General features: G+C 37.8%; 1 protein-coding gene across 7 annotated transcripts in view; it reads left to right on the top strand.

Moving 5' to 3' along the window:
- The window catches only part of SUGCT (succinyl-CoA:glutarate-CoA transferase), a 329484-nt gene that overhangs the window by 196777 nt on the left and 117340 nt on the right, over positions 1-15367 (top strand). The window contains exon 13 of one of the 7 annotated variants that reach the window (XM_054059905.1): positions 12255-12320. The exons of 5 other annotated variants lie outside the window; for them this stretch is intronic. In XM_054059905.1, coding sequence (XP_053915880.1) covers positions 12255-12305 — 51 coding nt within the window. In that variant the 3' untranslated portion in view covers positions 12306-12320. Of the gene's footprint in view, positions 1-4984; positions 5098-12254; positions 12321-15367 lie in introns of those variants that run through there. One more of the 7 variants, XM_054059903.1, reaches the window with a different exon arrangement.

Here is a 15367-nt window from a genome sequence, read left to right as displayed (position 1 = left end):
AGCTATTTTTGTTCTTGTTGGGGGGATTTCTTTCCTCCTGAAGATGGATTGTCTTGATATTCGATGAACACATCACCAGCCACAAAAGAGGATTCTTTGAGATATGAGAAGTATTTTACAAACACTGAAAATAAATTGAAAGATTTATACTAAAATACCTCTTAACCTCATACAATAATTCAAGGGAAAATATATAGTATTGCTGGCTGTCAGTCCTTATTTACAAAGCACTGTTGGGGAAAAGGCCACGAGTTGTGGGAGATGAGGTTCTATTTTCTGTGGCCTCACAAAAATTTGATAATTTAAGTTCTCTTTCATCTCTCCCCAACTGGGAAACCCTTTGCCTAACCTTTATCTTTGTACATGTAAGACTTGCCATTTTCACTTGCCAGAAACAGTAGTGCCAGGGCAGCTGATTTAGCAGTTTCATTCCTGCTAGGCCACCCAAAAGAGCAGTTTCTATTATACTGTACTCTGTGAATTGGCTGTCAGCCCACAGTCAGGTGAACTTTGATTCTAGATGTGCCTCTCCTATACCGCTGCCATCTTTCCAGTAACACATCATCACTCCTGCACCGTTTTGATGATACAGCATGTTTACAGATTGCTGGAGCAACAGAGCCCTTTGACAATGTGTTATTGCAACACATCATGAGAGACAGCTATTCTGAGTGCGTTCTACTCCGAGGCAGCTTTCATCTTAAGAACTACAGTTGATCTCGGAACTGTCTCAGAAAAATGTTGAGACAGATAAAATACTGTCTTCAGAATGATAGAAGCATGAGGTGCAATGTCCAAGTTGCAGAGGACCATGCAGAGACTCTGTCTTCAATGGGATCTTGTACAAAACTCTCACATCCTCCAGGATCCCTGAGCAACAATTATTTTGTGTTCTTTCTTGTTTTACAGTGTAACTGCAAAATCACTGTTTATTGAGAAGTATTCTTGTTTTGTTTTAATCATTAGGTGGCTTTTAAGATGTGGGCAGAAGCAGGCACAGAAACAAAGGGCATTTGAATTCTGAAGATGGGGAGCGTGGTAGCAAAGAATAGTGCTTTGGCACAGCACATGGTGGTACAGGATAACACTTTATGTAACAGGATACAGACAACACGGCAGGCAATTGGCACCGCAGGAGAGCACTTTATGTAATACGAGAGATAATCAGCATGTGGCTGGCATCATGGCTTAGTAACGCATACAATGAGATGGGAAACAATTGCATTCTCTTCTCTCTTGCTCTCACAGAGGTTACTGGGGGGAAATCCCTTCTTCCCACTCTGAATAAGACATGTGATATTAGATATATTTGCTGCAAGAAGACAGGGATCCAATTCCATTGTGCTAAGCTTTTTATTTGTCTTAATTTATTTTTTAAAAACATGCCCTTTGCTCACTTGCTACTGTTGGGGAAACAGACTAAACAATTCAAAGCTTTCCTAAGAAAAAGAGTAACTTTTTAATCACTGCAGTGAGCAGTACTTTTTGGCAACACTATAATGCTACCAAGGGGCAATTTTAATAAAACAGCCCAGTGCTTCCGAAGCTCATGAAGTACTAGCAATTTGAAGAAAATAAGGAGATATATTTCCTTCTCCGCTTCTCTTTTTTTAATCTTTAAAAGAAAACCACAGTGCCCCTTTGGTGCCTCTTAAGTGGCACAATTGTTGATTTAAAAGGAAGACGAGCTGGTCTTTATGGTTAAAGTTTCAGTCCAACACTCTCTTTTAAAAAGCAAAGCACTTTAAGGTTTTATTTAAGGTTTCTCATTTAAATCCAGAGGGTCTGGAAAAGGTTGGCTTTGGATGGCCAATTTCCCCACACCAAAGTTACTTTGGTAGGACTCCAGGAAGGCTTCAGGGCATCCTGATTTCTGTCCACTCCTTGGCTTATAGTATTTCCTCCTCATCTAGAGAATAGATAAACTATTTTTGCTTGCTTGTGAAGAAATGGCTTGACATATGTTTTGCAATACTTGTTATACTGGTGTAAATTCACATATACCAGCGCCAAGGAGAGCAGAGTGAGTTATAGTGCAGTATCCCTAATTTCTTTTCATATCAGTCATCTATATTGTTCTGATGGAACTTTGTAATTCAGCATGCCAGAAACTTTCAGATTAATCTGTGCTATGTGTAGTACTGTAGATTGCAGGGGAAGGCTAGAAACAGGGAATCATTTGTGATTGTCTGTGACCATTTTATGGCTGTCAATGAATTATGATTTGGAGCATATTTTAGCCTCATTTCCAAAATCTTGAACCTGCGTATATGCAGTTTTACAGAGGTAGATATCCAAACACATGCATTTACAAATTTGCCAACTAATTATAAAGTTGATGGATTCCTGCAATTACAGCATTAAGAATATTGGTTAAATATGCAAGTATATAGTGCAATACCTCAGTAATTCATAGAATCATAGAATGATTTGCGTTTGAAGCCACCTTTAAAGGTCATCTAGTCCAACCCCCCTGCAATAAGCAGGGATTTCTTTAGCTCAGTCAGGCTAATCAGAGCCCCATCCAATTTGACTTTGAGTGTTTACAGAGGTGGGGCTTCTACCACCTCTTTAGGCAACCTTGCCAGTGTTCCACTAACTACAATTACCTAATGCTGGTCCTAGTGAAATAAATCGATGAATGCATGCTTGAAGGTCTGTTTGCACTGTTTGTTGTAAAATTGTGTGTAAAGAAATACTGCACTTGAAATTTAAATCAATGTGAATTTCTCATGTAAGTATATGTTACCTATACGTAATATAACACTAATGCACTCAGGAGGTTGAAATAAGTCTTGGAATATAAAATGAACTCATTAGTGGCCAACTATGACATCTACAATAGACTTTCTTGAGAAGTTTTCCACATGTGCTTAAAAATTGGGACCTATAGCTCCTTTCGAGTAGGATGCAATTTCTCTTCAAATCAAAATGAAGATTTCAGTTCACTTGAATGAGATGTGGATCATACTCTAGGACTGAAATCTTTTCTTTTCGTCCTCCCTTTAATCCTGTTTTGGGCTATTTTACTCACAAATGTCTCTGTCCAAACAGAGTATGTATACGTACATGTATTTTATTGCGCATGATAGACGTGTTCATTTAAAAGTTCTTTATCAAAAAGTAGCCTCCGTATGAGTAGGCTCATTACCTTTTAAAGTCTACAGAAGTGGAAAAAGAACTTATTCTCAATGGCACGTATGCAGCTGACAGTTCTAAAAAAACTAACCATAATTTTTTTTTCCCCTGCTCACAATGAAATCTGGTTTAGTCCCCTGAAAAATTGATCTACAGAGGCTGTCATTGCCTGATGGATGAACTATCCTGGTTTTAAATCCAGCTATGGTTCTTCCATGAAGTATGCACTAGAGACAGGAAGAGCAGGCAAAATATTTGGTGTAATGTTATTACTTTTCGGTTACTTCTTGCAACAGCCTGTCTTCCCCTTTACCAAGAATGGAAATTCAAGTTCCTGCCATAGGCTGACTAGGAAGTGGTCAGATACCCTGGCTCTGCTGGGAGAGCTGCAGAGTATTCAACCATGACAGAAACCTGGTGAAAGTGTTTGGGTTGAGGATATGTTCTGGATTTTTGCAAAGTAGCAATATTTGCTTCACTTTCAGTCCAGAACCTTTTAAATTAATACATTTTCAGTATGGAATAACGATAGACAAGGATAGCCAGCTCATTCTCAGTTTTCGATAATGTAGCTCTACCTTTCCATCTAACTCGATTCCATCTTGCTCTTCCTCTTCTTATTTGTTTTCCTCTTTTTTAAATAGATACTTAGAACGCATTTTCTTGACTAGAACGCATAGAGGTCTTTATGGGAGTCAGCAAGCATTGGAAGAGTTACTGCATTTCATTTTCAACCTCTGTTCTGATTTAAATCACTTTTCTTTTTCTAACTTCAGAAAAATTATTTTCAGTTCAAATTCAAAATTTCTCTCAGTTGTAGTGGTGTAATTTCTGTGGATTGAAATCACAATGCAGACAGGCAAACCCCACCATGTATGGAAAGAACTTTCCAGTTTATGAAGTAGATACGTTTGTGGACATTCTGCTTGAACTTAAGTGTGATATTTGTTTTACTTTCAATAGTTAAAACAAACTAACTTGCTTTGCAAATGTAGGAATGATAGTGCTCTGCAGGCCTTGGGTTATTCAAGGCAACTATCCAGGGTTATTTCTGAGTAAAATCTAATCATTTTCCACCTAGGGCTAATATGTCAGCTAATCCGCAGCCTTTTAATTGTTCTTAAAGTGTGGAGTAAGAATGATCCTCTATATCTTTTTTTTTTTTTTTTAACAAACCTTGAGGTTGCAGGCAAAGGGTTGGTTTCCCTTTTACCCGATAAAAAATGCTCACTAGATATATAGCTTCAAGGACTGCAGTGCTGATTCAGAAATTAAAATATTCCAAAATGAAGGAGATGCAGTGAATCTTTAAACACCAGTGATTGCGACAGATTTTTCTTAAAAAAAAAAAAAGTTCTCTTCAAATTAGATGTGTTGTTCAAGTGTACCTGAAACTTTTCCAAAGCGTTTAGTTGTGTAGGGGATTGTAACTTCACATGCCATACAAGCAGAACATTTTTACATGAAAAGGTATTTTTTTGCTTAGCTAGATGCTGACTTGTCCTAGATTTTATTTCCAACCATATCAACAGTGTGGATCTTAATTGAAAATTAAAGAAATTAAATCAAAGTATTATGAAATGTTATTAAATTTATTTTTATTATTACATACATTTACAAGTAAATGGAGTAATTATTTTTTTTCTCTTGGGTAACTGTTAGAAAACAGGATCTAGTGACAATCTATGTTTTCCTCTTCTGTTGCTTCTTAACCGCTAAGGATTTCAATGAAGTTTTATCTTCTACTCGCAGCTGTACTTCTACAGTCCTGCTCTTTGTGGTGTACATGAATGAAAATACCGATTTTGTATTTGTCTCTTAATTAAAAATTCTGTTGATTGTGCAGATAAAAAGAAGTGCCCGAGTGCATCTTTTGCAGCCTGTTGACAGAGTTGTTCTTCAGTCAATTGTAAAGAAAGCTAACCAAAAAATAAAAGGATATGCTTCCAAGTGAAGCAGGTAAGCCTAGGTATCAGTGTCCTGCACGGTGTCTGTGTAAAAATGTATGCGTAACAGAGTTGTCTCTGAAGAAATAACAACAGTGACGTACAGTAAAAGCTAGTTTCTTACAAACCAATTCATTGTCAGTTAGAAGATATGATCCGCATTTATGAAGAAAGTGGACCTTTAAGATAGAACTGGCAGCTCTTTGGCTAACTAAGAGCCACCTTTCTCGGTTTGCAGTGGGTAGGAATTTCTAGTTATTTCTTTTCCGTTTTCAAGTAAAGGAAGAATTGTTAGTGCTAGTAGGATGAAAAGTTGACTTGGTGTTCAGTCAAGCTAGAATCATGATGGGCACAGTTGCATCTTAGGTTTTGGGGTCCTGGGTTTTTTTTTTGATCTAAGAAAAACGATTGAATTTAAGAGGTTTTGAAATCTTTTTGAGTTCTTCAGCATTGTGTAGTCATAGAATGTTTTTAAGGGCCTTTCTGGTTTTAATCATGTGCAATTTTTGTCTCTATTTTTGCCACTTTAATATGTGTGTTATTTTGTAGGAAACTCCTAAAATGCCACTGGCAGATAAACATTGTGTAAATAAAACTGTTACTTGTTTTTCTTCTAACTTTTGAAAATTATTGAGGTTTTAAGCTTTTAGAAACATGTTCACCCAACAGCTTTGGGCAGAAAGAGTAGAATGTGTTTTCTCTACTGGGCTTGTTTGTTTTATGCCTCTGTTAGTTGTGAATATTGCAGCTGACCAAGAGACTGTTAAAACACTTTGCTTTTAATCTGAGTTGATTTCATCATTTATGTAAACACTTGATCAGCCTGATGAATATTTATAATAAGCACTTCAAAACTTGCAGTATGCTTTTTAAATTGTTTTTATTTTCCTGTCAAATATACATAAGTCAGAGTAACTCACTCCAAAGACATTTTTACAGTATAAAAGACATCCTGGGGCTACTTTCCTTTGTTGTACAAACACCAAAGTAGAGTACAAAACTTTATTCTGTCTATGCTTACGTGACTTGCTGTTTTTTCCTCCTTTATTGTAACTTTAGCACTAAAAAAAAATTACCATTTTTTCCTTAAGATAGAAGAAACTGTTGCTTTAGCATCATCAGAATAAAGAAATACAAAATACAAGCGCAAGCATTAGGTGAATGTTATGGCTATGTGGCAAAGCGTCTGACACAGAACATGGAAGGCAGTCATCCTTTTTAAGTGGTGTTCAGGCAAATCTTTGTGTTAGATCAAACTTTACTCATCCTTCCACAGCCAGCGTAACTTCATTTTAGCCTCTGGGGCTGGTTCAAGAAAAAATGCTCGTGCCTTATTCTGATCTTGTTTCTGGTTGTTTTTGTTTTTGTTGTTGGTTTTTTTTGTTTTTTTTTTTTTAAATGACCTATTACTAGTGACTATAAAATTATGGCTTTCATTCTGTGTAAAATGGGATAATTTTAGTTCCTTTTCCACTTTATGTCCATTTTATTTATTGAGATTGAGAGCTCTTTGGAGCAGTAATTTTTCTGTATTTCTAAGTATTTTAACTGTACCAAGCTCAAATGTACTCTCAGTAGAAACCACCAGATAAAATTATTTAAAAAAAATAGCAGTAACATAGAGTTCATATAGTAGTGGGCAAGATTTATGAATCTGTATGGTTTTGTGTCTGTATGGTTTCCCTAAAAGATACTGAGTTACATCTGTAAGCACCTCAGAGTTCCATCATATGAAAAAAGAGGTTTCTGACTGAGCTGATACTTGTGATGTTTAGGTATTTATTAGAGAAAAAACACAGCAGTCATAGAAAAAGGAAATTGTACTTATTCATACAAATAAATCTTGAGGACTGCATTGTGGGTCTACATTACTGGTACTTATACTGCTTTGTTAATAATAGTACTTTTTTCCTGAATGATGACTGCCTCTCTTTTCCCCTTTAATATTTAAAATGCAAGGTCAGAGACCAGGTTGCACAAAGGACTTCTTAAAATCTTTGATAGAAGCGTAATCAAACTTTTGAGATTTAGATCCCAGTCGAGTGGAAGTAGACAGATATAAAAACTCTGCAAGTAATTTCAGTGATTTTTGCAGCAGGCCTAGCTAACCAGGGCTGGAAGTCCCACACCTGCAGAATTCCAAGAACCCTGGCTGTTCATTGCCCTTTGAACCTTTGCTTTTGCTTTTTCCTTTAACTGTTTTAGTTCAATTGAATATACAGCTGCAGCCTGTGGAAATGGACAGATGCTGCATGTATGACAGTATGCTGCCAGAAATGGAAAAAACACAAGAAAGGGCAGCCTTGGATGTTGTATCCAGCTGCCTGCTGTGATTTTCCACTGAAGTACTAGACGGATTAACCAAATGCACTGCCAGCTTTACATGATCTGGGGCAGGCTTTAAAATGGAGACTTTTGCATTCTTCTGTCTACTTTTCTTTCACTACCCCATTCCTTCCCCCTTTTTTTGGCATCCACTTCTACCACTGACAATGAAATTGCTTGAGTAACTTCAGGTTTATTGTTACTGTCTTTCAGGTGAAAGCTAAAAGCTAGGGAGAAAGAATCTTTTAAATGAAAAGCACTGATTTAATTTGGCCATATAATGCTTGTGTTCATGGGAGATTCTACAAAATGACTTGGATAGCAGGAATATTTATTCTAGTAGAGAACATTAAGAGAAAAAAACTGTTAAAAAACAGAGAGATCAATCCATTAGTGCTGCAGTGGGTACAAGTGGATGCGCGAAGTACCTGTGCAGTATACTTGCAAATTAATTTTCCTGTTCTGTATGATAATCCAGAGGGTAGATAGAAAAAAGCCTACTTTGTTTTCAGATTTCTGGGATTGGGAATCCAGGAATAGATAGGCCTTCTGAAAACAAATTATTGTGAAAAGCCTTTAAACAGCTGTGTAGAAAGGGTGAAGCTTTTTGCTCACCTTCTTGCAATCGTCCGGTGACAGCTTACAAATGTAGCTGTAGGAAAGTGTCTCTGGGTAATGAAGCCTGAAGAAGTAGATGTCCTTTCATGTGTGAAGCAGTAAGAGTTTTACTTTTCAGATCAGGGAACTGGCATAACGTCATGCGATATCTGTGTCTGCTATAAAGTCAGTAGCCCATCTCAAATAACAATATTATTTGCTATTTTTCCTTAAACACAATTGTATGATTCTTGGGTTGCCTGTAGAAATTATTCAGTAAGTGGTGACTCTGAACAGAAAAGGATTCTGTTTTTAAGTTGTTGATAGGTGCTTTTTTAATTAATTTACCACCTTGTAGGAGGAATGATGGCGATAAAGAGGAGTAGATAGGGAAAAAGTGGCCAAATCTGAAATTAGAAGTTTCAAAACCTAAAAGTAGTCTGAGAATTCATATGCAAGCTAAGTATGCACCATGCAATTGTGCTGTTTGTCCATGCAAAGGTCTTCCTTATGCGATTGATCTTTGTTGTGCCTTCTTGGGACTCATGAGATACTGAAGCACAATAAAAGGGTGTGAACATCGATCTAATGCTTAACACTAGTAGATCACTGAAGTGTATGGGCATCTATGTAATAGAAGTTAATTGTATCCATCACTGATTGTAGAATGCATGTGCTTAGCCAAATGTTGAATGTATTTGTCTGAGAAGTAGTGGTTACAAACATAAGTTGCAATGAGAGGCGACTAGCTGTTTGAAGCTTAGATTTTTGTACTCTGTGTGTAATCTTTTCACTTGCATAACCCAAGGCTTTCTCCCTGATTGTCTTTCTTAGAACACAGAGAACAAGTGACTTCTGAAAATCTCAAGTTTTTGCTAGAATGTAAGAATACAACCAGATCTTCCTGAAATCAAGTACTTTGCAATGGGTACTGCATGAACAGCCCTTTCAAATGCCTCTTTTGGGTGTTGTCACACAAGTACTCTATTGAGTACTCTATGTAGGTTTTTCTACAAGTTATATAGTGTTATGTACGGTGTGGTAAGAATCATTTGGGACTTTTAAATTTCCAGTTCTCTCAGTGTAACACGCAAAATATGCTTACCTTCAGGCATACCTAGGTCAAACTAGTTAATATTCTGTTTTCATGAATAATCAGTAGGACATTGTTTAGGCAGGAAGTAAAAGTGACAGGTGTATAGAGAATGATCCTTCCCCTGTTACATCATAGCATCTCCGTTTAATTAAACCTCCTGGAGGCATGGTTATGCTTCAAGACTTTTTATGTGGAGGCATTGGAAGGGCAACAGTACAAGTTAAAAAGTGTTTCCTCTAGGTTTATAATAAAATGTTTTACTGTTGATTGTCAGTGCAGAAGTAGCAGCCAGTCTTGGAGCCCCAGGGTAGGCGTGCTGGTGATCACCCATTAACCATCTGCATAATGAATGCATTTGGTTCACAGTCTGGAGGATGAAAGGCAGGTATTTGGATAGTTCTGAAATCTGAATACTGAACTTTTGGCTGACAGTGATTCCTCCAGAACACTCCTGAAGTTTACAGGCAAGACAGAGTAGTAAGTTAAGATCTTGTTGCTGATGTTCTGGGATGAACAGAAGTTTTCAGATTTTAGGGCTATCAGGCTTAATGCTGTAATAAGAGCCTCCTTGAAACAAAGGCAATTAAGAATAAAATTGGTGTCAGTCATATGCTTCATTTTGCCAGCCTAACAATATTTGAATTTTGTATTTTTTATTTTTGTTTTCAAATAACTTAATTCCTGTGGACGTATGAGGCAAGGACTGATTGTTACAGCTGTGGAATGTCTGGAAAACAGTTCATTTCAAATCAGGGCAGTTTTGCAACTCTGTCAATACTGCCATTGAGTGAAAAATAAGGAACATTTGGGGGCTCTCAAAATAAAACTCAGAAATATGTCATGTCCTAAAAAAGAAGTGTACAGGTATGCCCTTAGAAATCAAGAACTGTTTGGCTTGGACTTTTCTGTATAATAAGAAGCTGGCTGCAAATGTAGGAGGAGAAAGAGATGTATGGAAAATGCACAAGGGGAGATATGAAAGTAATCTTCAGTTGCAGACCAGATAGTTTGTTACTCTGAGAAGAGCCTTGAGGAAATGACTTTCAGTCAGATGAATTTCTGGATGTATGAATAAAGAATTTCTTTGATCTGATCTGTCTGGAGTTCAGGGGAATAGAACTATATGGTTTTTGAAAAAAACAAAATGTATCTATACATTTCTCTGCTTAACTAAAGCAAGTTTCTCATTTTAGTGATAGCTTTCTGGGCCAATAATTAAATATATAAGAAAAATGGAAGTTATCTGCTAGTAATAAAAAATTATTAAGAGCAGGAAAGATGTATATCACTTCGTGCACTTAGTTTTTTGTTTTCCTTAATGTATTTCCAACAGGAACATGTAGGACATTTATGCTTTTTGTACTGACAATAAATGATTCAAATGTCAGGGTGGATCAGGAAATAAGGGGGCCTTTGTATTTCACCTTTTTCCAAACTACAAGCTGTCAACCATTGCTAAATCAAGCATAGCATATATGTAAGAAATCTAATGTGTTGCAGTAAGGTCTATGTGGTGCACCCTGTGGAGCTGGAAGAGATGAAAGTGTTGGTGTTCTCTATGGCCTACATTTTTTCTGACAGGTACATCCCTGCCACAGCTGAGATGTGGGGACTTTCTTTGCTTTTAGTTTCAAAGTACTTAAGAGCTATTAGAGAATTCTATGTGCATACATCAGGCCAGCCGTTAGAGTGCATGAAGTGCAGTTGATCCTTAGGATGGTGTGGTTAGGAATACCCTTGAGTTTTGTGGAGTTGATTAGGAAAGAGGGAGCAAATGGGTGAAGGGCAGGAGATGCAAGCATCATAGGCCTGTCAAGTTTTATAGTGTGTACCTGTTCTTTAAACAAATAAAAACCAGAATGGCTATTATTTGGAATAAACATGCAATAGTCCTCTCAGCAGCTTCTGTTGTTTCTGTGTCATCATTCTGTTATTTCTGTGTTGGATTACAAGGCATCAGTGAGACAAATGTCGTTGTCTTCTGCTTAAAGCAAGTAATTTTTACTTCTTTTCCCAATTTAATGTCCATTCTGTTCTTTTACTTAGTTAAAACTGATACAAGTAAGAATTTAGTCAAGGTCTTTGCAATGATATGTTTGCTGGCATGCGTCTGTGCTATTGTGCCATGTTACTGGGTGGGAACATGCGAGGCTAGTCCCATCAGTACTGAAAAATATGTCCCGCTTGCTTGAGCATTTCTTTGCAAGCCAGATGAGAGGAAACCATTGCTTTTGGACGTGAATTTTATGAGTTCTGTCTTAGTGATATATGTTATGATGTTGGTCAATGAACACAGTAGCTTTTTGTGGCCAGAAGGAAAGGGAAATTGTTGGAGTTTTCTGCATGCAACCATACGTCATAAATTCTGGAGCAATTATTACAATGCTTAGCAGATACTTAACATTTACTCACTGCTATGGAGGAAAGGAATTTTTGAACCAGAAAAGTGCATCTGAACCAGAGGTTCATATTTAAGTTCATTACATCCCCTCCTGCCTGGTTTGTATCTACTGTATCCTTGAATCCCCTTTTCTCTTTCTCTCTCACCAAAAAAAATGTCCAAGTATTTTTAAAATACATTTATATAATTTATTTTGATGATTTCACTTGTTAGCTCTTTCTATGTGCTTGCTACTCTGAGTAATACATGGATTCTAAATACATTATCTTTCTGTTCCTGTAGTGCTTTATTTATTTGTCTATTACGCTCCAGTCTGTTGTAGGCAGGTTATTCCTTTTTACCTTATCAAACTTTTAAGGAATTTTATAGGAGATTGGCACTGTGTTAACTTAAAGCATGTCATGTGTTATTTACTTTTGATTTCCATGTATCAATTCACTTGATTTGGAATTTTACTTTATTTTGCATCACTTCTGAAAACAAATTCTGACCAACTCTAGCAGGAGTGCGGTGGGTTCTCTCCTTGTCATCCTTGTCTCATTGCTGGCATATGCAGGAGGAAGTTGTAATAGAATCCTCATCCTCATTTGGATCATGTGCCTGTTGCTATTGCTTTTAATTCCTTTCCTCCCCTGTGAATACATATAGACTCATTTAGTTAGCATGCCTTCCTTTAATAGGATCTGCTTTATTTCACGCATACTCGCATGTAAATTTTTACTGTAGGTTTTGGTGTTCTTTCCAAATACAGGTTGCTTTTCCTAAAATCCTCCTCATCTGTAGCTTTTCCTCTTGCTCTTGATGAATTATGCACACCTGGGTGAACTGGAAGCCCTCACTCAGTTCCAACCTACTTTTCCTGTGAGATTTTACGTTTCTGTTCACCCTCTTTAATTGCTGTGGTGTTGCCTCCAGAGGATAACCGTGTGATTGATGCCTGGTCTCATGATCCAGCTCCAAGTGGCATCCTCAGTAACATTTGCCCACTGAGGTGCTTGAAAGTGATGTGCCACTAATGAAGACTTTGGCAGACACTTTTATGAAGCTATCACTATTCTGCGTATTCCACACTTAAATATAGTGTTTCAAAATACTATTTTAAGTAGCACAACAACTCCTTACCTATGAGTATTTCACCAGGAGTAGATGCAACAGACCATATTCTGAGTTGGGGAAGATGGGTATGGTCACGGAGACCCAGCATTCTACAAAAGACTTAGAAAAGTGTATGTAACAGATTGAAAAATACTCCTTTTCTTTGCTTTTCAAATGATTTTGTTGTATTTTGAGGCTGCGTCCCAGAACCCTTTACTTTAATTTGTAACCATAGTTGACAGAAGTGCTGTGAATGTGTATTTAGAAAATGGACTGGATGAAAGAGCTGAAGTACATTTTCTATTTTCATATTAAACTTGTAATATTAAGAAATGTCTGATAGTAATATGTAACGTCTGAAGAGTATATATGGATGACATATATACATATATATATATATACACATAGTTCTACTTTCTTTTGCTTGTGTTTGCCAAGCCTAACACATAATTGAGCTCTAACTAGTCACTTTGAATTGTTAGTATGTATGCAAACATAACTTCCTACTGTGGTTAACCTCTTTTTCTTCTGTAGTTCTCATTTGCTGAATACATTTGCTATTTTTTTTTTATATTTCCCTTCTGCTAACACTCTGTATTTCATTTGTACATCTGTGTGTTTTTGGGTTTTTTTTTGGTGAAAAAAAAAAAGATCTATATCCTCACAATTTGTTTGATGCTGCTCACTAGCATTCTTGTTAAGTGTCTTTTAAAGAAAGCAAGAGCTAGAGTAGTTTTTTTTATTTTATTCCCATGGACGGGGCTTTGAGCAACCTGATACAGTGGGAAGTGTCTGGGCCCGTGGCAGCAGGATGGGATATAGATGATCTTTTGGGTCCCTTCCAACTCAAACCATTCTATGATTCTATGACAGGGTGGGCCTGGTGTGGAGTGCTGCTTATGGTCAGGACCAAAGGGGTGGACAGATGTGATGCCACCTCTCCCTTACCATGTACCAAGTGTTCATGGGGCACCTGGTGCTAAATCATTCACAGATGACCTGATTCTGTGTCAGGGTTTTGTACACAGCAAAGCAGCTCCCTTGTTGCCATCTGTTGAGAATCAACCCTCCATTAAAAACAAAATAATTTTTTGAGTAGACAGGGAGGTGGATTGAGAACTGTCTGGATGGCAGAGCTCAGAGGGTTGTGATCAGTGGCTTAGAGGTGCTCTGGAAGCCTGTGGCCAGTGGTGTTCCCCGGGGGTCGGTACTGGGCCCAGTCTTGTTCAACATTTTAATCAATGACCTGGATGAGGGGACAGTGTATCCTCAGCAGCTTTGCTGATGATACAAAACTGGGAGGAGTGGCTGATGCCCCAGAAGGCTGTGCTGCTATTCAGTGAGATGTGGACAGGCTGGAAAGTTCGATGGAAAGGAACCTAATGAAGTTCGGCGAAGGCAAAGGTAGAGTCCTGCACCTCAGGAGGAATAACCCCCCACACCAATACGGGTTAGGGGTTGACCTGCTGGAAAGCAGTTCTGTGGAGAAGAACTGAGAAGAGTCATGGTGTGCAGCAAGCTAACCGTGAGCCAGCAATATACCCTCATGGCAAAGAAGACCAGTGGTTTCCTGGGGTACATTAAGAAGAAAGTGGCTAGCAAGTGAAGGGAGATTGTCCTCCCCTTCTCTTCTGCCATAGTGAGGCCACATGTGTGGTACCTTGTCCAGTTCTGGGCTTCCCAGCTCAAGAAAGACAAGGAGCTACTCAAGAGAATTCAGCAGAGGGCCACAAAGATGATTAGGAGACTGGAGCATCTGTGTTATGAGGAGAGGCTGAGAGACCAGGGACTGTATAGCCTAGAGAAGAGAAGACTGAGAGGGGATCTCATCAATATTTATAAGCATCTAAAGGGTGGGCGTCAAGAGGATAGAGTCATACTTTGTTTGGTGGAGCCCAGTGACAGAACAAGTAGTGATGGGCACAAACAGAAACACAGGGAGTTCCACTCTGAACATGAGGAAAAACTTTTTTCATTTGAGGGTGACGGAGCATTGGACCACAGGCTGCCCAGAAAGTCTGTGGAGTCTCCTTCTCTGGAGGTATCCAAAACCCACGTGGATGCATTCCTGTGCAGCCTGCTCTAGGTGAACCTGCTTTAGCAGGGTTCTGGACTAGGTGATCTCTAGAAGTCCCTTCCAACCCTGACCGTTATGTGATTTACCACAGTATTAAATGACTATTAAAAATCAAATGTTTTGAGGGTACCGCAAACCTGTCATCAGAAGTTAGTTACACAGGAATCTAATAAGTTCTGGAAAGATAGTATGCTCACTCATAGAAAACTGCTGTGTACTTGTGCTTGCACCACGAGTGAGAGAATAAATGATTTATTTTTCCTGTTAAGAGTATTGAATGCCAGAGCAAGAACTGTAAGGATTCTCCATTGTTGTAATGTTTTGTTTCTCCTTTATATTGCTGTGCAACTAAGTCTGGTTTGCATCAAAGCTTGGATATATGGTACACTAAGATACCACTAGAAACTAATGCTAGAATTACATAAGCAGTTTACTTTTATTTTATTAATGCTTTTGTGTACACTAAAGTTCGTTACCGAACTGAAGAAGCCTTTCATTTTTTTAAAGATGGAAACCTAAATATTACTGAATATTTGTATTTATTAGAGAGTTTCTAATACTTTTCATAAATAGCTAGACCTTCTGTGTTAACAGTGTTATGCAGTTGATAGATACTAACTTTTGTTTGCCATTGTAATTGGCTGTTTCTAGAATATGGGCTTTCCCTGTAAAAAGGCCAGAAAAATCATGTA

Source organism: Cuculus canorus, chromosome 2 (assembly GCF_017976375.1).
Source record: "Cuculus canorus isolate bCucCan1 chromosome 2, bCucCan1.pri, whole genome shotgun sequence".
Lineage (NCBI taxonomy): Eukaryota > Metazoa > Chordata > Aves > Cuculiformes > Cuculidae > Cuculus > Cuculus canorus.
The sequence above is the reverse complement of the archived record's forward strand: the minus strand, read 5'-3'. Positions and strand labels throughout refer to the sequence as shown.